Source organism: Tympanuchus pallidicinctus, unplaced genomic scaffold, assembly GCF_026119805.1.
Source record: "Tympanuchus pallidicinctus isolate F22 unplaced genomic scaffold, pur_lepc_1.0 scaffold54, whole genome shotgun sequence".
In the NCBI taxonomy this organism is placed as follows: Eukaryota; Metazoa; Chordata; class Aves; order Galliformes; family Phasianidae; genus Tympanuchus; species Tympanuchus pallidicinctus.
In genome coordinates, this window is record NW_026294774.1 from 483,072 (window position 1) to 505,384 (window position 22,313).

The following is a 22,313-nucleotide window of genomic DNA, read 5'->3' on the forward strand; positions in this document are numbered from 1 at the left end:
ACAAAAGATACATGAATGGAAATATGTCATAGGAAGAAAGTATCCAGGAGGCTGGGATATGATTAGGCAATGAGAGGAAAGCAAGAGCTCCTTCATCTTCGACTTCTCAAGGGATGGTGAAGCTCATGTAAATTCAACTTATGGAGTTAAATGAACCCTGTCCTAAGAGAAAGAAACACTGTTATAGTATAAGGGTGGAGTGTCTCTGAAAAAGCTCTTGACTCGTCATTATCTTCTGCACTCTGCACAGGACTCCAGGCCCAGCAGGAACTGCAGATGCCCAACAGCAGCTCCATCAGCCAGTTCCTCCTCCTGGCGTTGGCAGACACGCGGCAGCTGCAGCTCCTGCACTTCTGGCTCTTGCTGGGCATCTACCTGGCTGCCCTCCTGGGCAACGGCCTCATCAGCACAGCCGTAGCCTGCCACCACCGCCTGCACACCCCCATGTACTTCTTCCTGCTCAACCTCGCCCTCCTCGACCTGGGCTGCATCTCCACCATTCTCCCCAAAGCCATGGCCAATGCCCTCTGGGACACCAGGCACATCTCCTATGCTGGATGTGTTGCCCAGACCTTTCTGTTTGTCTTTCTGATATCAGCAGAGTATTCCATTCTCACCATCATGTCCTATGATCGCTACGTTGCCATCTGCAAGCCCCTGCACTACGGGACCTTGATGGACAGCAGAGCTTGTGCCACCATGGCAGCAGCTGCCTGGGGCACTATGTTTCTCTATTCCCTGCTGCACACTGCCAATACATTTTCTCAGCCACTGTGCCATGGCAATGCTGTGGATCAGTTCTTCTGTGAAATCCCCCAAATCCTCAAGCTTTCCTGCTCACAGTCTTACCTCAGGGAAATTTGGCTTCTTGTGATCAGTGCCTCTTTAGCATTTGGGTGCTTTGTGTTCATTCTTTTCTCCTATGTGCAGATCTTCAGGGCCGTGCTGAGGATGCCCTCTGAGCAGGGACAGCACAAAGCCTTCTCCACGTGCCTCCCTCACCTGGCCGTGGTCTCTCTGTTTCTCAGCAGTGCCTTTTTTGGCAATCTGAGGCCCACCTCCATCTCCTCCCCATCCCTGGACCTGGTGGTGTCATTTCTGTACTCAGTGGTGCCTCCAGCAGTGAATCCCCTCATCTACAGTGTGAGGAACCAGGAGCTCATGAATGCAGTGAGGAAAATGATGCCCTGGTCACAGTTTAGCAGGGATAAACTTCTCATCTGTCTCTATAAATATCTCACAGTTTGTCCCATAGCACACCTATATTATGTTTTTTAATGTGTGTAATACTTAATTATATATTAGTAGATACATTTTTTCTTTGCAGTTCATATATATATGTGTGTATGTAATTATCATTAGTGGTTATCATGATCCTAAACATGTTTTTGGATTCCAACCACTTCTCTGAGGCATCATCCTGCTCTTTCTCCTGGAGTACATATGAACTCTGGGTCAGTGCTGACTTTCTAACAAACTCTGTGTTCCATCTCTGTATCTGCAGGCAAATGAGATGCCAGCAAGCACCGTGGAGCTGAAATTGGCTGGATTAGCAAAAGGGATCAATGTATTAGAATAAGGACCAATTTATTACATTAGCAAAAGGAATCAGTGTGTGCTCATCCTAAATCTTCCCAGTTTAGCTTTGCTTGATGTGTGAACAGCCCTGTTTTTATCACTTCTGTTTCACGGAAGAACTGAAATCACTTTTTTGCCTCTGCCAGGTATAAGGACTTGCTCTTGGGTTTGGCATAAACTGTTTACAGTTATGGTGCACCAAGATAGAAAGATGCTAGTTGTGGTAAAACAAGCAATGGAAATTTACCAAACTGGGGGAAAAGAGCCCCAGTGAGCCCCACGGTGAGCCAGGGTGCACGGTGATGAAGAGGAAGATGGAATGAAGGGGAGGAGGTAGGTGCTGTTAGAAGGAGGACATGTGGTGTCGGGGGCTGTGCTGGGGCACATCTCTGTACCACTGCACGCATGCTGCCCCACACAGTGCCTGCACTGAGCTGCCAGGGGCTGCCTGTGGGGTGGTAGAGCCGGGCTGTCCTGCAGAAGGGAAGGCACACGGAGCCTCGTGCTGCAGGGCTGGGACCCCAAAATCACCTGGAACTCAGCGCCCAGCTGTGCTGTGCTCACCTTGCCTGGCTCCCAGGTGCTGCCTGTGCTGCTCTGTCACTGCCCCTCCTAGCAGGATGGGGGAGAAACATGGTTCAGCAATTCCTGAGTCGTGGCATAAGGATGCTTTATTCTTTCCTTGCTTAAAACCCCGTGACAACAAATGATGTGTGGTAATGGCTATGGATCAAATGCAGGGTTTTGTTGTTGTTTTTCCTTCAGACTTTGGAGCAGTTATTGAACGCAGTGTCCCTGTCACCTTAAAATATTACATGAAACTGCACCTAACCCACGACACATGTGACTAATATTTTATATAATTTAGATGATTTCCAACACAGAAATCTGCTCACTGTTAGGATTTCACAACCCTCTTATTCCTTACCTATTTACTCTAATTAAAGTGATGTGCTATATTTGGATTTCAGTTTTGTCCTCTCACGTCCTGAACTTTTTTTCTTTTTTTTTTCCCCTAATATTTAACAGTAACTTCCTAAGTTAACTCTGTGTACCAATTATTTCTGTTCTTTCTGTCAGACCAGTGTATTATGTCACTTTACTTCAGGTAAAGATTCACTTCTGAATGCTTTGGTCATGTGCTGAACTCCAGACCATTCCAATAACAGCTCTCTGGATCCCAAAGTGAAGGTTGCTAAGTTACAGAAGCACACTTATCCACCAGGTGCCAGTTGTAAGCAAAGCAACAATCTAATAAACAACTTCTTTGTGTGTGCTGGAAAATGATGTGTTTTGCTGTAACACAGCCTTGAGAACACTAGTCCTGAGATTTGCTATGTTTTCTTTAGCTCAATCTTTTAAGGATCTAAATGAGAAGTCAGTATTTTCCCAATACTTCATTAAATGCTGTAGCTCTTTATGGTCAGAATGATAATGTGGGTACTTTTTCAATACATCAGTTACGAAGACCCATACAAAAATCTACCTGGACTGTTGAAAGTCCTTTGGCATGGTGCCACATCAGATCCTAATCTCTGTGGAGAGATACGTGAGATGGATTTGAAGGGCTGCTTTCTGCTCTGCTCCGAGGAGCACATCAAGGAAGTGACCCGGGTCCAGGGCCTGTGACTCAGGCCTGCAGCCCACCTCACCATGCAGAAGGGTTCTTCTCCTGGGGTTTTAGGGGTAGGGGTACTGAAGGAAAAGGAATGAAGCAGACCCAAAGGAGGGACAGGTGGCTGAAATGAGAGAGGGGTCAAAGGAGGGTGACGTGGTCACACTCCATGCTCCGTGGAGATGTGGAGAAAAGGATGAAGGGTTTGGAGAACCTGGAAGGAGGAGCAGAGGGAGAACAGAGGGACGGTATTGAGGCTGCTTAGCAGCATGAGGAGCTCCATCCTTTAGGACTCTGGAGCAGATGATGAGAGAGTGGGGAAGCCCACAGGGGTGTAGGACAAGGTGTGCATGGCATGGAGCTCAGGATCTCTCCCAGCACTTTGTGGTGGCCACTGCCAGGCAGGAACAGATCTGAGTGGTCCCTGCTGAGCATGAGAAGAAGAACACAGATACACAGAGAGAAGCTTTGCTGAGGGCTTTATTGATCATCAGAGGGTGTCATTAATCATCAGGGTCTTCATTGGTCATCAGAGGGCAACATTGGTCATCAGGGGGCAGCAGTGGTCATCAGAGGATGTCAGAGGACATCAGTGGTGAGGAGAAGCCTTGTCCCTGCAGGGTTTGTCCCCAAGGACTTAGGGCAGGAGGAGAAGGACTGGCAGCACCAACAGGCCCAGGGCAGGATGTGGGTTCCCCTTGGGACAGCAGCCACAGCCCCTGTCCCACCTGCACAGGGACCCTTGGCCATCCATAGGGCACCCTGAGCTTGCTCCTTCCAAATCCCATCCTCTGCACCGCCCCATAGAGTGCAAGGGAAGGTATGGAGGTGACAGTGCCCAGATCCCCCTGGAACAGGCCAGGGACAGTCCCATCCATACCATCCAGTTCCACCCCTGATGCCTGGTCCTCAGAGCTACAGGACACGGGACATCAAAGGTCCCTGAAGTGCCCTGTGGGGTTGCAGGTGTCCCCATGCTGCTCACCTAGACATGCAGGGCCACGCGCCTCACACGTGGGGGATTCTCCTCTCCTCTGCTGAGCACGACCTGGGGTGAAAGGAGGTGTTAGGGACACACTGAGGGTACCGGGACAATGGGACACAGTGAGACACACTGAGATACCCTGAAGGTGCAAGGACCCATTGTGGGCACTAAAACCCCATGGCCAAGGCACGGTCCTGTAGGCTGCTCAGCCCCAACTGCCCCCATTGCCTCCTTCCTCTGCCCATTGATCGCCCACAGCAGCAGGGAGCCCAAAAAAGGCCTTGGGGCACCAGAGGTGTCTCCAAGTTCCAAGAAAACAGAGAGGACAGCAACCCATCCCAGCCCCATCCTCATCCCAGGGTCACCCCTCAACTTACAGGACCAGGAATGTCAACGGCGACAGGTGAAGGTTGCTGGGGAAAAAGAGCCAAGGGGCAGCCATGAGGGAACTGTGAGACTGGGTGTCCCCACCCAAGTCCCCTGTTTGTCCCTAGGGCTGCCCCTAACCCCACGGCTGCCAAGGTCTGCGTGCACCTCTGCCCATGGAGGAGCCCAGGATGGGGTTGGACATAGGGACAGGGCAGGAGCTTGGGGGGCCCAAAGTGGGGGAGTAGGGGTGCCAGGAGGCTTGGGGGTACCAAAAGGAGAGGAATGGGGACCTCAAAGAGAGGAGAATGAGGGAAAATGAAACAGAGCGGATTGGGGACCTAAAGAGATGATGAGAATCAGGGTGCCAAAGAAAGGAGATTTGTTGGTGCCAAAGAAAGGAGATTTGTTGGTGCCAAAAGGATGGGATATGGGGAGCCAAAGAGCAGAATCGTGGAATCGTTTAGGAGGGACGAGACCCCTTAGGTCACGTCAGGAGATGTGCCATGTATTTTCTGCTCCCTTTAAACAACCAACATCAAAAGTCACCATGTTACATCCAGAAATCCGTATTGCATATGTGACACAGCAGTAGTGCTGCCTCTGTCCATGAGGACAGTTGGTCATTCGGACACACAGGCAGGGAATCCAAGGATGGGGGTCAAAAATGGCATTCTGTAGTCATCAGCTGTGTGCCTGAGCTTCAGTAGAACAAAGGTATCCTATGGGTTTTGTTCCTGTCATGATACAGCCTCCTGGATAAAGTGAAGCTTATTTTATCCAGACGAAAGGAAAGAAATAATAGAGCACTGATTAATGGCAAACAACTCAAGGATTCTTCAAGGAAAGGAGATGTGCCAATATGAAGTGTTCCATCTGACAGAATAGCAGCTGGTCACAGCTTCACGGGGCATTTCCCACAAATAAGAGAGCTGTTGTGGGTTATCTCTGAACAGAGCACTTCAGTGTTTGCTTTGGGAATTGCCCAGAGAGCAGCCAGCTGGAAGAGCTTCCTTTGGGCTGATTCTGCTCTGCGCAGTGCTTGTCAGAGCTTATCAGTGCTGCCTTATTCACTGTATTTAAATGCAACGTGGCGTTTTTCCTACTCTGGAGTTCTTTTGGAAAGAACCAAGGAATTGTCCGTGCTGCCATCACTGAGGAATGCTGACTGAAGTGAGTAAGTTTCTAAGGTTTCTAGGATTCCAGGATTCTGGGTTTCTAAGATTCCAGGATGGGCTCCCACGGCCCCACATACGGAGTTTGGCCATGCACTATGAGAACTCATGGCTAGATTAGGGAGTAGTTCAGGTTTTTTCAGGCAATAGATTGCAGATTCTTTGGGACTGCCAGTGACAAGCACAGTCTGCAAAGCATGCGAACTCCACAAAATATAGATATTTTTTCGTACAGTCAGCTTACCAGGCTCCCCTGGTTTTACTGACAGATACGGCTGCAGGTCACCTTGCTCAGGGAACTGTTACGGCAGGGATTGTGCAGTGCATTCCCCCCTGGAGGTTTTGTTCACTCAAGATGTAGAAATGTCAAGAAGTCACCCCTGGTAAATATTTAACGAGACCCCACAGCAGACAAGACCCCACCCTGCGGAGCCCATCCTGCTCACCACGCTCCTGGGTCGCTGCGCCCCCTGGTGGCCGCCTTTGTATCTGCGGGCGAAAGGTGAGAAGGGCCCAAGTGAAATGGAAAAGGCAAGAAGGCTTCAGAACGACTGAGAATAAGGAGGGGGAAGGGGAGAGTTAGAAGTAGTTTATAGCAGTAAGAATGTAGAGCTTGTTAGAAAATGAGGGATGGCAGATGCTGGGTCTGGGATAGTGAGGGGGATGAAGGCCATACTGATAAGGTTTGAGAGCAGCCGAGGACATTTGGCAGGGAGGAGATGAGATGTCCACAGGGCTAGAAGAAACCAGTTTGGGGGGATGCCCCCCTGAAAGGTCAGAAGCTTACAACGAGAAAGGTCAGAAGCCTTTGTGAGGAAGACAAAAAATCTTCATCCCACGACCCACTACACACGCACAAGAGGGGAGGGCCTGAAAGCTAATGAACTCTTGGAGGTGTAATGAATATGGATCCGAATTCTGGGAAAACTATTGATTATGCATGAGTTTGGCCTGTATCTGTAGCACCATTTTTCCAGATGGTGTGCAATTTAGGTGGATCTATCTTGCAATCTTACTTGGGTTACAGAGTTTGATTCCGCACATCAATATCCCAGTGTCTGACTTGCAGCCCACATCTTCCCTTCTCAAGAGCAGCATTCTGCTCCTGCAAGCTGTGTCAGCTTTCCAGCCACTCCTCCCCAAGCCCGTAGGGTTGCCTGGTGTTGTTGTGACCAAAATGCAGGACCTGACACTTGGCCCAATTGAAATCAAAGTTTGCTTTGGCCCATCAATCCAGGTCCTTCTGCAGTGCCCTTCTCCCCTCAGGCAGATCAACACTCCCTCCCGACTTGGTGTTGTCTGCAGACTAACTGAGGGTGCACACAATCCCCTCATCAAGATCATTAATCAAGATGTTAAATAGAATTGGTCCCAGAACTGAGCCCTGAGAGACACGGATTGTGACCGGCAGCCAACTGGATTGAACTCCACTGACCATAAATCTTTGGGCCCAGCCATCCAGCCAGTGTTTCACCAGTAGAGCATACGCCCATCCAAATAGTGGGCAGCCAGTTTCTCCATGAGAATGTTGTGGGGGACAGCATCAGAGGCTTTCCTGAAATCCAGGAGTGATGTCATGCTACGTGGCAGGAAAAGTGATGCAAGTCGCATGGGGCCAATGTGAGTAGAAATGGGGTGGGGAAGTTGAGGAGGACATTTTTACACACAGTGACAGGGCAAAGCTCATTAGGGGACATCCTGGGTCATTATCACATGCCAAGTGCTGTCTTAGATTCTTGTTTAAACTGAAAAATAAGTAAATAAATAAATAAATAAATGGGAATCTTAAAAGCCCATTGGACTCTTCCTCTCTAAGCTCTGTCCAGATTCCTCTCCAGTTTGCTGTACACATTCTGAACACCTGAAGAAGATGACAGGAAGGCACAAGGCACAGCACGGCTCTTCAGGTTGTAATGGGCCCCAGGGGGCATTTGCTGCTGAGTCCATCAACCTCCAGTGCAGAGAGAAGAGAAGATTGCACAAAGTGCTCAAGGAGACCAAGTCAGAAGGAACAGTGAAGTTTCTAGGAGTATTAATGGGCCCCACTGAGGGCCATTCACAAGCAAGCTTCCCCTGGGACTTGTTAGAGCAGATAATAGGAAGCCATGATTGCAGGCAGACCAAGGCACTGGGATGGTGGCTGTGATGCTGAGAAAAGCCTCCTTTGTCTTATGGAGCAGAAAGACCAAGCCCTGATCCCCAGAGCCTTGGCGGGGAGATCCTGTCCATCCTGCTGGCTCAGGGCCCTTCCTGGTGCAGTGTGATGGAGGTCTGTGTGATGTCAAATGAAAGAGAAGGGGACAGCAGCTGCCAGACTCTGCATGGGGTGCAAGGATGCTGTGAGGCCCAAGTCCCATGTGGGCAGTGTGTCTCATCCCAGGATGTGGGATGTGAGAATATCCCAATCTGAACAAGCAGTCAACCCCAATGAAACTTTGAACTTCAGATCTCTCAGTTCTGGTGCTCTCCTTTGGGCAGACCTTAATAGTTTTACATCATTTGTGTTCTGAAGTGCCCAGAAATGCGCCCAGTGCTCCAGGTGAGGCTGCAGCAGTGCAGAGCAGATCAGGACAATCCCTTCCCTCACCCACATGGCAATGCCATGCTCAATGCACCTCAGGGGACAGTTGTCCTTGCTGGCTGCCTGGGCACACTGCTGACTCACGTTCAATTTCATGTCGACCAGGACCCCCAGTCCCTTGCAGTGGGACTGCTCTCCAGTGTCCCATATCCAGTGAGTGTCTGTGTCCAAGGTTGCCCCTACCAGATGCAGAATCAGGCACTTGTTCTTTTTACACTTCATGTGGTTGGTGCTTACCCAGTTCTCTAACTTGTCCACAACACTCTACAAGTCCTCTCCAACCTCAATGGAGGCAACAGCTCCATCCAATCCGGTATCATCAGCAAACTTGCTCAAAACATCTTCTAGTCCTGCATGCAAGTCAGTGATTAGAACATTACAGAGAATTGGCTCTAAAATGGAGGCCTGGGGAACCCTGTTGATGACCATCCATCAGACTGACGGAACCCCATTCACTGTAATTCTTTGGTCCGACCCATTCGCCAACTGCTCACCCATCACATTATGTTTCTGTGTAGCCGTATGCAGGACGTTCGGCCCAGGAGGATACTTGAGAAATAGTATCAAAGGCTCTCCTGAAATCCTACAGGATAACCTCCTGAAGGATAACTGGCTTCCCTTGGTCAGCTCAATGAGTGATGTTGTCATAAAGGGCCATTAAGTTAAACAGGACCTTCGTGATCTAGCATTGCCTGTGACCAATGACAGAATTGTCCTTCCGGTGTTTTTCATTAACTCCTCGCACCATTTTCTCCTTAAGTTTACCAGTCTTTGAAGTGAGAATGACAGCTCTGTAATTGCCAATGTCCACTTTTGTCCTCTTCTTTAAGATTTGCCATTTTCCTGTCAACTCTCTAGGAACTGTCATGACCCTAGACTTCTGATGCCATTCAAGTGAGAGCACAGAGCACACTAAGGTGTCATCAGTGAAAGAATGTAGATGTGTCCTAGCTTTGTAATGCCTTGAATTCCAGAGTATGTCACAGGTGGAGCAGAGAGGAAGATGTGGCTCTTCTGCTGTGAGCTCATCCATTTGGTCAGCAGAATAACACCACATGCTCCATGGGGACAGGAGAAAAAGGCACAGTGGGTGCCCTAAGCGCAGGGCTGTGGTGGCATTTAGGATGGCCAAGAATGCCTCCCTTCTGGCCCTCAGCTGATGCTCAGGAAGGAGGTGTCTGTCTCACAGATTTTCCACCACAGCTTACAAGCACCAGCACACAGCTGGGATCACCCCAGGCACCTTGGGCATCACTGAGTGTCTGTGTGTTTAAAGAGGGGAGATTTAGTTCACCTTTTAGGAAGAAAATTTCTAGTCAAAGGGAGTGGAACAGGTCGCACAATGTTCTGTGTGCCCCATCCCTGAAGGCACTCAAGGTCAGGATGGATGGGATTCTGGGCTGCCTGATCTGGTGGCTGGACACCCTACCTATGGCTGGAGACTTGGAACGAGGTGATCATTAAAGTCCACTCCAACCTAAATGATTCTGCACTGTCTCAAATGATTCGCTGCCTTGAACGGGGAAGTCAAACTCTCTCTGTTCTTCTCCGTGTGTTGTTTTTATTCTTATGGGTCTTTAGCCAAGGTCTCCAGATGTGGCATTTGCTTCTGTAATCAAACATCAAACATCATTCAGTATGAATGACTGTGCTTTTGGAATCCTCTGGATGTGCTGCTGAATAGAGCTGACTTTGAAGTACGTTCTGCACTGATTACCCTGCTGCCTTGCAGGAGCTGTCAGCTCAGGATGGCCATGGAGATCTGCAGGGAGAGAAAGAAATCTCATCCCCTGCTGCTGAGCTGGGCCAGGCTCCTGGGACACAGGGAGCTCCTACAAGTGGGCAGCACTGCAGAGGCAGCTGTGCCCAGGAGAAGCTCCTGTGCAGCACATAGCAGGGCTGGGTAAATGATCTGCAGGTGTCATGAGGACAGAAGGGAAAGAAGAGAGAGGTTTCAGCATGTGTACACTGTGACCAGGCTGTGAGCTCACTGAAGAAGCATTTCTCACAGCCCTTAACAAGGTAAGTCTCTGGCTGCTGGTAATGCAGCTGCTTTTACTGGAGGGACCACTAAAATTTGGACATCTCATTGCAGATCAGGCTGCATAAGCTCTGTTTCTTTATCATGGAAATAGGTTTGCTCCAGCTGAGGGCTTCCGCGCTGCAGCATCAGAGCACAGCCCTGAGGGCTGCGTGTCCCAGCACGGCTGCAGGCTGTGCAGTCGGGGCTGCAGCCAGGTGCCCAGGGCTGTCCTGCAGAGCAGGTCCTGCTGTGCCCCAGGGGCTGTGTGCCGGGGCAGGGACTGTGCTGCCTGCCAGGCTCAGCACTCAGCCTGCCTGGGGAGCTGCCCAGGGCGCTGTGGGGAGATGTGTGGGGGGAAGGAGCCTCCATCACAGCAGGGCAGGGCAGGGCAGGGCAGGGCAGGGCAGGGCAGGGCAGGGGCCTTCTGCTGCCACAGCTGCTGCCTGGGGCAGGGGGATCACAGCTTCAATGCACCACAGGGTGTTTCCAAGGATGCTTAGCAAGAGGAGAGAAGGCAGGGATTTTCCATTTCCTCTTGCAAGGGATGGGGGAAGTTCTGGGAGCAGAAATCTGAAAGGAGCTGTGAAATATGAATACATTTCTGCAAATCCTGAATTGTACCTTTCTCAATGTGCCGCCGTATCTCCTCAAATGCTTTCAGCCTCTCCTCTCCCAAAGGACAGCACCAGCTGAAATGATTGCCATTTTGTGCAGACGTGAAGAATGCACTTACCCTGCAAACAGGCAAATTTCTCTGAAACAAATTTAAGTGCACAGGGGTAGGGATGTGCACTCTGAGTGCAGACTAAGGAAAGATATGAAACAAGGAAATTGCTCATAAAAGGAAAATATCCATGAGGCTGGGATATGATTAGGAATTGAAAGGAAAGTAGGAACTCCTTAAGCTTCTAGTTCTTAAGGGATGGTGAAGCTCAGGAAATTAAATTCAAGTTATGATGCAAGCTGAATATTTTCCTAAGCGAAAGAAAAACTGTTATAGTGTAGCAGAAGTGTCCCTGAGAATGGTCTTGACTTGTGATTATCTTCTGCACTCTGCACAGGACTCCAGGCCCAGCAGGATCTGCAGATGCCCAACAGCAGCTCCATCAGCCAGTTCCTCCTCCTGGCGTTGGCAGACACGCGGCAGCTGCAGCTCCTGCACTTCTGGCTCTTGCTGGGCATCTACCTGGCTGCCCTCCTGGGCAACGGCCTCATCAGCACAGCTGTAGCCTGCCACCACCGCCTGCACACCCCCATGTACTTCTTCCTGCTCAACCTCGCCCTCCTCGACCTGGGCTGCATCTCCACCACTCTCCCCAAAGCCATGGCCAATGCCCTCTGGGACACCAGGCACATCTCCTACGCTGGATGTGTTGCCCAGACCTTTCTGTTTCTCTTTCTGATGTCAGCAGAGTATTGCATTCTCACCATCATGTCCTATGACCGCTACGTTGCCATCTGCAAGCCCCTGCACTACGGGACCTTGATGGACAGCAGAGCTTGTGCCACCATGGCAGCAGCTGCCTGGGGCAGTGGGCTTCTCTATTCTCTGCTGCACACTGTTAATACTTTTTCACTGCCTTTTTGTCATGGCAATGCTGTGGATCAATTCTTCTGTGAAATGCCCCACATCCTGAAGCTCTCCTGCTCAAACTCCTACTTCAGGGAATTTGGGATTCTCCTTGTTAGTGTTTGTTTAGCTGTTGGGTGCTTTCTATTCATTGTTGTGTCCTATGTGCAGATCTTCAGGGCCGTGCTGAGGATGCCCTCTGAGCAGGGATGCCACAAAGCCTTCTCCACGTGCCTCCCTCACCTGGCTGTGCTCTCCCTGTTTCTCAGCACTGCCATGGTTGGCTATTTGAAGCCACCCTCCATTTCCTCCCCGGCTCTGGACCTGGTGGTGTCATTTCTGTACTCAGTGGTGCCTCCAGTAATGAACCCCCTCATCTACAGCATGAGGAACCAGGATCTCAAGGATGCTCTGTGGAAAGTAATGGCCAAATGTGTTTTGAAAACAGTTAACTGCCCACCTTTTCCTATGTAAGATTTATAATGCAGATTTTAACAGAATCAAACTGCCTGCTTTTGGTTTATATATTCATTTTCTAAGTGTAATTTATTGAATGTTTTATTCTGTGTTTTATGTATTCTAATTTTTTTCACTGAAATTATCATTATCCACTTCAATTACTACTCAGTTTGTACCTGTGCAGTGTCATCCAGACATGCTGTACATGGGGAAGCAGGCTCTCTCCTGAATCTTAATAAAACAAAGGACATGCAATGAATTTGTCTGTCTTCCTTCCTGGGAGACATGTTGCAGTACGCGCCCGTTCCGCTTTCCCAGGAGACCGCAGCTTGGCCAATTACCGAGGTGACACCAATATGATGAGCAGTAAAATGGCGTTTATTACACGTATTAACTACCTTATATAGCCTAATTACTTCGTCTACGCCCCTAGGGGCCTACATCACACATCAATCATTAGAGCAGGGAGGGAGCTTAGCACATCAGACCCCGCGGGGGGGTCTCGCAATTTCGCAGTTGCTGACAACATCTCCCCCTCTCCATGCTCAAAAAAGCAAACTACAACTCGAGAGGACCCTACCCGCGTACACCCCGAAATCCCCGCTTTGCGCCTATACATGCCATTGTCCTCTCGGTTAAGCCTTGCCCCGTTACAACCCGATTCGCAAAGCATCCTATCCTAATAGCCTATAATCTATCAACTTAATAACAACCTATTTAACTTAATAATCCTAAAATCTTAAAATCTTATATCTTAAAATCTTATATAAATTCTACCTTAACGTTACAACCGTCTATTAGCCTTAAAATAAATCTTACAAGAAACAATGCAGTGTATCTCTATTTAACACTAAATCAAGCTGGGACACTTGCTTTAGCAAGCGCCATGTCTTTATATATAATATAACTATAAGAACTAAGCATAATAATATTAAACCTAATATAACAACTACCGGATGCAGTATAAAGTTAAATATTCCCGTTGCTGTGGGAGACCAACCAAAAAGAACCTCCCACCAGTGATGTTCTCCAGCCTTCATTACTCTCTCCAAGACACGATGTATCTCTTTCACGTCATGATGAATGGTGATTAAGGTCTTTTGTCCGTTATCTTTGATGCGATTTAATAGTCGATGCAGATCATCATGTTGTAGAAGCTTCCTTACTAAGGCGAGATTCATCCCAATTAGCGCTGGACGCAAAATCAGAAAATGACTCAGAGGGGCCCTGCTTTATGTCTGCCCACGGAAGCACAGGTTCCGCAACCTTAGCTAATTCTCGCAGGGCTTGAAGAGCTGCAGCTGTAACGGCTGCCAGCTCTCCTGCTCTGAGCATCGCTGCTTGGCCCTCCGGGGATCCCACCATTCCATCTGCCCGGCCCTGAAGACGTGCAAGATTAGTTCTATCGCCTCTGCGCTGGCCGTTGGCTGGATGGCGGGGGTCACGGGTGGCGTCAGCCACCACAGCTTCAAGTAATCTATCCCATTCATCATGCCACAGGGTGTATTGTACGGGCTCAAGAATAACATGCATAAGGTTCACCACATCATATGGCAAAAGACTAGAAGCCATAAGAGCTTCCACTGCTGCCATAGTGACAGGGGAACGCAGGCCTTTGCTCTTAACTAAATCCGCAAGACGAGTAACCGCTTTGGAATCCAGAGGAATCCAAGCTGGACCTTCTGGTCTCATCACCACCGGCAAAGTGAGAGCGACACCTGCTGGATCTGCAGCCCGTATGTCCTCCCTCACTCGAGCCCAATCAGCGAGGGTAGGCGGGCCCCATGAAGCTATCGATATGGGACCACGCCCCTCCTGGTCAGACCCTGAGGCCATCCCCGTCGGAACGCCCCCCCCCACAGCAACGCTGTGCGGGACAATCCACGCCCCGTGGGGGGTGGCCGCAGCAGCAGGCAGAATCGGGCAGTAGGTGAGTCCCGCCCCCACTGTCGCATTCCACAGGTCGTATCACAGCTCCCCCAGACATCTCTCCTTCCTCAAGGACCCTCTTATCAACTGTGCTAGAAGTTGTACTGCTTTCCTCCACCGGCCCCCCTTCCCCGTTATCTTTACAGGGCTTAAGTGAAGGATATATGCTGCGAGCCGGGTACGGAGGTGGGTCCTCCTCTTTATGGTATGACCGCTCCTGCTTCACTTCGTTCTTCTTTATCTCCAGGGTCGTTGTTTCTGGTGGGGCCGAAGGAGTCAGTGCCATCTTGCCCTCCGGCGAATCTGTAGGGGAGACAAGACCCCCCCCGGCCCTAACCCCAGCAGCTCCTTAGCACGGTCACCTGCGATCTTCTCCTCCATTGCTTTCTTAAGAGCTATTAAAATCAATCCCCACACCTTAAACTCTGCTGCTTTCTGAGTAAGCATTGCCCTCTGTGAGAGCGCGGCAGTAAACGAATCCCATTTATCAGAATCATATAAGTCAGAAGGGGATGATAATAGCCCCTCTTTCTCCAGCAACGAAAGTGTCGCCGAAATCTCCTTCTTAGAAGGAACATTTTTCCCGCAATAAATTTTGCATGCATGTAAAATCACCTTTATAACGGCTTCCATAACGCCTCCGGCCGAGCGTACACCTGGCCTCTTCTGGCGTCTTTCCCCTAGCGTCCTAGGGGGATCTTGGCTCCTTTTCCCGAGCCTCCCGCCTGACGAGGAGTAATGGCCCCCTCCTCCCCGTCCCTGGGCTTCCATTATTCCGCAGATTTGAATTTACCGCTACCGCAGTGGGTTCCTGCTTCTGGCAGACAGCTGACTCACTCCCAGGGATCACATCGGGGGTCACCACTTGTTGCAGTACGCGCCCGTTCCGCTTCCCCAGGAGACCGCAGCTTGGCCAATTACCGAGGTGACACCAATATGATGAGCAGTAAAATGGCGTTTATTACACGTATTAACTACCTTATATAGCCTAATTACTTCGTCTACGCCCCTAGGGGCCTACATCACACATCAATCATTAGAGCAGGGAGGGAGCTTAGCACATCAGACCCCGCGGGGGGGTCTCGCAATTTCGCAGTTGCTGACAACAGGAAGCACAACTGTAGAGTAGCACAGAGCTGCTGGGCAGGTGGTGCAGGTCCTCCTGCAGAGCTTGGTGTCCTTATTCCTTCCTAAGGTGCCACTTCCATCTCAGGAATGGAACAGCCAACAGAGGTGAGACAGAAACTTTTCAAGAAAAGGCTCACTGTTGCACTCAGAGACAGAATTCAGTGGTGTGGTGGTGTGTTGAGCTGAAACTCAACCCCATTGCCTCTTAGCATTGCTGCTCCTGTGGCTTGGTGACAGTGCTGCTGTGTGGCTGCACTTTTCTCCGGGTTTACTCACACTTTTCTCCGGGTTTTACTGACACTCTACTCTGGGTGTGTACGCTCTCTCTTTTGGGGCCTACCCACATTTTCTCTAGTTCTTTTACCACACTTTACCACCAGTTTACTCACGCTTTAGTCTGGCTTTATTCTCACTTCTCTTAGGGCTTTTCTGACATCTTACTCCGGCTGTGTACACTCCCTCTTCCAGACTTACCCACACTTTTCTCTCAGATTGTCTCACACTTTACTCTGAGTTTACTCACACTTTACTCTTGGATTACTCAGCTTTTGACGGAGACCAGCTCAAGACGCCTGGGACAGACAGGCTTAAGGCTCTGGTGGCGCAAGAAGCAAAGTTTATTGTTGTTACAGGGTTTTTATATCTTTTAGCTACAGGAGTATACAATACTTAAATCAGATAACATTCATGCAGCTGACAGCAATACATCATTACTTAATTAGCTCTTTGTGGATTATGGTCAGTACAGTGATCAAAAGGTGTTCTCTCCACAGAACACGTTCTGCTCTTGGTCATGGAATGAAGAAGCTGTAGCTTATGCTTGCCAGTTTCACATGGCAGTCCTTCCCGCATGTTTCACATGGCAGTCCTTCCCTTTCAGGAGGGGCTGCATGTTCCACATGGCAGTCCTTCCCTTTCAGGAGGGGCCGCGTGTTCCCTGTTTGACCCTTTCAGGCCAGCCAGGTCTGTTTTGCTTAACAGTCTTCCTCAAGCTTTCTCCAGGTTTTACTCTTTGCACCAAGCTTGCACACTCTTTACTCTGAGATTACTCTTTACTCCGGGTGGACTCACACCTTACTCTTGGATTTACTCACACTTCACTCCATGTTTACTAACCCTTTACTCCGTGTTTTCTCACACTTCACTTGGGGTTACATCACACTTTTATCCAAGTTTACTTGTGGGGGAAGATGTAACTGAGCTGAGGAGACTAGCTTCTGAGCAGGTAAGTGTGCACTGACAAGGGATCTGGGCTAAAAAGGCCAACCAAAAAGCTTCTTTTAAGGCTATTTTTCTGTCTAGCATCAGCACCGTGCTTGTGCTGGGAGCTGGCAGCTTGTGGGAGGGCTCCTGAGTCACCAGGGGTGGAGCTGGCACATTAGTGGCGCGGTTTAAACACCTGCCCTTAACCTTCACACCTGATAATAAGCTTTAAATAGCCTCAAAGAGGAGGGAAGCTAGCTTCCCCCCACAAAAACGCACCAGGTGAGAAACCACTAGTTCTGCTCACTGAGAAAGGGGAGGTTCAGTGGGCGAGCACAGCCCACGCTTCCCATAGGGTGCTACATCTGTGCGTGTGGGAGGTGGGAGTAGTGGTGAGAATTGTAAGCTTAGGTCCCTCCTTGCTCAGGAGACCGGCTTTTCTTGGCAGTCTCTGAGACCACGGGCTGAAACACGGTCTCCACTAGACAGCAGGCATATTCTAAGAAGACCATGGCTACCCAGATGGAGAGCTTGCTGAGAGATGTTGCTGTTGAGGTTTCTGGCTGCAGGGAGTGCCTGAGCCTTCTTCTGCCCTGGGAGAATGTCAGGGACTCCACCTGTGCAAGGCATGAGCAGATGGATGAGCTGTTCAGCCTGGTGGTAGAGCTCAAGGATGAGGTGCAGAGACTTAGGACCATCAGGGAGTGTGAGCGGGAGATCGACCGGTGGAGTAACTCGCTGGCTTACCAGAGGGAAGGGTTCCAGGAAGAAAATAAAAACCAGAAAGGTGGTGGACTCCCTGCCCTGTCACAGTCAGACAGACCTGACTGATGGGGAAGGTTGGAAGAGAGTCCCGACTCGGTGTCACGGGAGACACCCTCACCTACCCAGTCTGCTTTCCACAACACCCTGTAAGTAACAGGTTGCTGGAGGTTGAAGGGAAGGTGAGTAAGAGAGGTGATGGAGAATCTGCTTAGGGGATAGCTTAGGGCGAGATGGTCACCCCCACGCCTTGAGACTGCCTCTGACAGGAAAGAAAGAAGGGTGGTCGTGGTGGGTGACTCCCTTCTCAGAGGAATGCACACCTGACCCGGGCTGTTGGGAAGTGTGCTGCCTTCCTGGGGCTTGGGTCAGGGACATAACCAGGAAACTCCCTGAGCTGGTTAGGTCATCTGATTACTTTCCATTACTCGCGGTTCAGATGGGCAGTCATGAAATTGCTCAGACAAGCCTATGAACTATGAAAAAAGATTTCAGGGATTTAGGCTGTTTAGTTCAAGGAGCGGGAGCTCAAGTGATCTGCTCTATACCTTCAGGGGCAGTGAGGGACTCTGAGTGGGATCGGAAAGCACGAGCAACGAATAATTGGCTCAGAGGCTGGTGTCGAGCCAGAAACTTTGGGTTCTTTGATCATGACGCAGTTTAGTCGGCCCCTGGCCTGTTGTCTGTCTGTGGAACCCACCTATCTCAAAGGGGACAACAAATACTAGTGCAGGAGCTAGTGGGGCTTATTGAAAGAGCTTTAAAATAGCTATGAAAGGGGAAGGGGACAAAACAGGCCACTCAGGAGATGAGCCTAGGGGAACGATGCTTGAGCTGGGGGTGAAGCAGATGACTCGACTGAAATGCATCTACACCAACGCACGCAGCGTGAGCAACAAGCAGGAAGAGTTGGTAGTGACTGTGAGTCAGGCTAATTATGACCTTGTTGCTGTTACTGAAACATGGTGGGACCACTCCCATGACTGGAGTGCTGTGACGGATGGCTACAAGCTCCTCAGAAGGGATAGACGAGGCAAGAAGGGTGGTGGTGTGGCCCTTTATATTAAAGACTGTTTCAGTGTTGAAGAGCTTGGGGTTGGGAATGACAGAGTAGAATGTCTACGGGTAAGGATTAGGGGGAGGGCCTGTAAGGGTGACATCTTGGTGAGGGTCTGTTATAGACCACCTAATCAGGGTGAAGAGTTGAATGAGGCATTCTATGAGCAACTCGCACGATCACCAGCACTTGTTCTGAAGGGAGACTTGAACTTCCCTGTTATATGTTGGAAATATAATACAGCACAGAGGAAGCAGTCCAGGAGGTTTCTAGACTGTGTGGAAGTCTTCCTCATGCAACTGATAGGAGAGCCTACCAGGGGTGGTGCCCTGCTGGACCTGGTTTCCGCCAACAGAGAAGGACTGGTGGGAGAAGTGAAGATTGTGGACTGTCTTGGGCAGAGCCACCATGGAATTGCAGAATTCTCTATTCTTGGAGATGTCAAACAAGTGACCCAGCAAAACTACTTTCTTGAATTTCCAGAGGGCAGACTTCGACCTGTTCAGGGTGCTTGTAGCACGGGTCCCTTGGGAGTCGCTTCTCAACAGTAAAGAGGCCCAGGAAGCCTGGATGCTCCTCAAGATGGAAACCTTAAAGGCACAAGAGCAGGCTGTCCTGAGTGCCGGAAGGTGAGCCGTAGGGGAAGATGACCGGTGTGGATGAGCCGGGAATTACTGTTGAGACTCAGGAAGAAGAAAGAGAGTCTACGTCCTCTGGAAGAAAGGACAAGCTGCTTGGGGAGATTACAAGGAAGTATCTAAGGTATGCAGGCAGGAAGTTATGAAGGCGAAAGCCCAACTTGAACTCAGATTGGCCATTGCAGTAAAAGAGAATAAAAAATATAAATTAATATAAATATAAATTTATAAAGATATCAATGGCAAAAGAAGAACCAAGGACATTTCTCATCCTGTACTTGATGCAGCAAGGAATGTGGCCACTGAGGACAAGGAGAAGGCTGAGGTCCTCAATGTCTTCTTTACAACTGCCTTTAATAGCCAGACCAGTTATCCACTGGGCATTTTACGCCCTGATCTGGAAGTCTGAGACCCTACTCAAAATATACCCCCGGCGATTCAGGTGGAGACGGTCAGAGAGCCTTTCCTCTATCTGGACTGTCACAAGTCCATGGGACCAGATGGGCTGCACCCTCAGGTGCTGAGGGAGCTGGGGGAGGTGATTGCTGAGCCGCTCTCAGCCATCTATCAGCACTCCTGGTTAAGTGGGGAGATCCCGGAGGATTGGAGGCTTGCTGATGTGACTTCCATCTTCAAGAAGGGACACAAGGAGGATCCAGGGAACTACAGGCCTGTTAGCCTGAAATCCATACTGGGGAAAGTAATGAAGCAAATAATCTCGGGTGAAATTGCACGGCACGTGCGTGGTGTCCAGGGGATCAGGCCCAGCCAGCATGGGTTTGTGAAAGGCAGGTTGTGCCTGACCAACCTCATCTCCTTCTATGACTGGGTGACCAGTCTGGCAGATGAGGGAAGGACTGTTGATGTAGTCTGTCTAGACTTCAGCAAAGCCTTTGACACGGTCTCTCACAGGCTTCTTCTGGGGAAACTGGTTGCCTGTGGCCTGGGTAGGTATACACTTCTTTGGGTAAGGAACTGGCTAGAGGGCCATGCCCAGCGGGTCGTGGTGAACGGAGTGAAGTCCAGCTGGCGACCCGTTTCAAGTGGTGTCCCCAAGGGGTCGGTACTGGGGCCCATCTTGTTTAATATCTTTAATGATGGCCTAGCTGAGGGGATTGAGTGCACTCTCAGTATGTTTGCAGATGACACCAAGTTGGGAGGTGGTGTCAATCTGCCTGACAGTAGGGAGGCCTTTCAGAGGGATTTAGACAGGCTGGACCGCTGGGCTGAAGTGAATGGGATGAGGTTCAACAAGGCCAAGTGCCAGGTCCTGCACTTTGGGCACAACAACCCCATGCAGTGTTACAGGCTTGGGGATGAGTGGCTGGATGAGTGTGAAGAAGAGAGGGACCTGGACGTGTTGGTTGATGCTCGGCTGAACATGAGCCAACAATGTGCCCAGGTGGCCAAGATAGCCAACGGCATCTTGGCCTGCATTAGAAATAGTGTGGCCAGCGGGAACAGGGAGATGATCATCCCCTTCTACTCAGCACTGGTGAGGCCGCACCTCGAGTACTGTGTTCAGTTTTGGGCTCCTCACTACAGGAAAGATGTTGAGGTCCTGGAGCGTGTCTAGAGAAGGGTGACAAAATGGTGAGGGGTCTGGAGCACAAGTCTTATGAGGAGCGGTTGAGGGAGCTGGGATTGTTCAGTCTGGAGAAGAGGAGGCTCAGGGGAGACCTCATTGCACTCTACAACCTCCCTGAAGGGAGGTTGTGGTGAAGAAAGATTTGGCCTCTTCTCCCAGGCAACAAACAGGACACAGGGTAATGGCTGCAAGTTGTATCAAAGGAGGTTTAGATTAGACATAAGGAAGAACTATTTCTCTCAGGGAGTGGTGAGGCACTGGAATGGCTGCCCAGGGAGGTGGTGGAGTCGCCGTCCCTGGCGGAGTTCAAGACGCGTCTGGATGAGGAACTGCGTGATGTGGTTTAGTGCTTGTGGTGGCAGTGGTGATGAGGAGACGGTTGGACCAGATGATCTTATAGGTCTTTTCCAACCTTGTGATTCTGTGATTCTACAATTCTATGATTCTTTCTGCCACTTATTCAAAGCCTGCAATTTCTGAGACTGCTCCGTATCCCTCACCACCCCAGAACAAGGAGAGAGGAAAATACCGCTTGCAAACCCGCTCCTTCAACCATTCACTCTAAACTCCTGTGTTACGGAGTTATCCCTGGATCTAAGACCGTGTGAGGGGGGACACAGGCCCCAGGAGAAAAAAAAAGAAAAAAAAAAGGAGTGACAAAAGAGTGAAGAAATAAAAAGAAAAGGGTACTGGAGTTTTGCTGCACAATCCTGCTGGCCCTGGCCTTGCAGCAAGGCGTGCCGCGGGCCACGTGCTCTGGGAGAGATGGAAGGGCAGAGAGCTAGTAGATGGGTTTAACAAATGGATCACAACAGCAACCATCTGAGGAAGAACGGTAATTTCTGAAATCCTACTGAATCAAAGTGTGCCCAAAGTGTGAGTCTCCACGATAGCACAAGGGAAGCACATGCCCTTCTCTGCTGTGTACTGAGCGGGGCCTGAGGCAGAGCCACTGTGGTCCAGTCCGGATCTCCACCTATCTTCTTCTTTGTGCCACAGCTCCAGGAATTCCGCCCCTCCCTCCCTTCAGAATACTCAAAATGCCCATAAAAGGCAGCAAATGGAACCAGAACACTAACTCTTTAACTCTCACTGGTTCACATGATGTTTTAATGTGGCATACTGACAACACAAAAAATCATGAAATCACAACAGCCAGAACCTCGCCACCCTCTCACTGAAAAGATCCACCCAATCTCTAATCTAAATCTCACCTCTTTTAACTTAAAATATTTGTACCTTGTGCTTTCAATATCTGCCCATTGCTAAATGTTGGTTTCCCTCTTATTTCTGAGCTCTTTGAAAGTACTGGAAGGCTGCAATGTTTTCTCTTCTGAGCCATTTCCTCTCCCATCTCCCTCAGCCTGTCTTTCTAGGAGAGGTCCTCCAGCCCTCTGATTACCCTCGTGGCTTTCCTCTGGACCTTCTCCAAAAGCTTTACGTCATACTTCAGATGGGTCCTTCTGAGGGCTGAGTAGAAAAGGACAATGCCCTCCCCTGCTCTGATGACCTCCTCTCTGTTGATGCAGCCCAGGGCACAGTTGGCCTCCCAGGCTGCAAGCACACACTGCTGGCTCCTGCTAAGGTTTTCATCTACCAGGACTTTTAAGTCCTTCCCCAGTTCTCTCCAGGACTTCTTCCCTCATACCTGGGATT

At 49.9% G+C, this 22,313-nt stretch overlaps 2 protein-coding genes across 2 annotated transcripts in view; one reads left to right on the forward strand and one right to left on the reverse strand.

Annotated features, from left to right (window-relative positions):
• Positions 1-22,313, reverse strand: part of LOC128091903 (olfactory receptor 14J1-like) — a 335,467-nt gene that overhangs the window by 309,920 nt on the left and 3,234 nt on the right. The gene's annotated exons all lie outside the window — the stretch shown is intronic.
• LOC128091867 (olfactory receptor 14C36-like) lies at positions 272-12,367 on the forward strand. Its single transcript, XM_052705271.1, has 2 exons — positions 272-465; positions 11,600-12,367. Exons 1-2 carry the CDS (start codon positions 277-279, stop codon positions 12,365-12,367), a joined length of 957 nt encoding a protein of 318 aa, XP_052561231.1. The 5' UTR covers positions 272-276.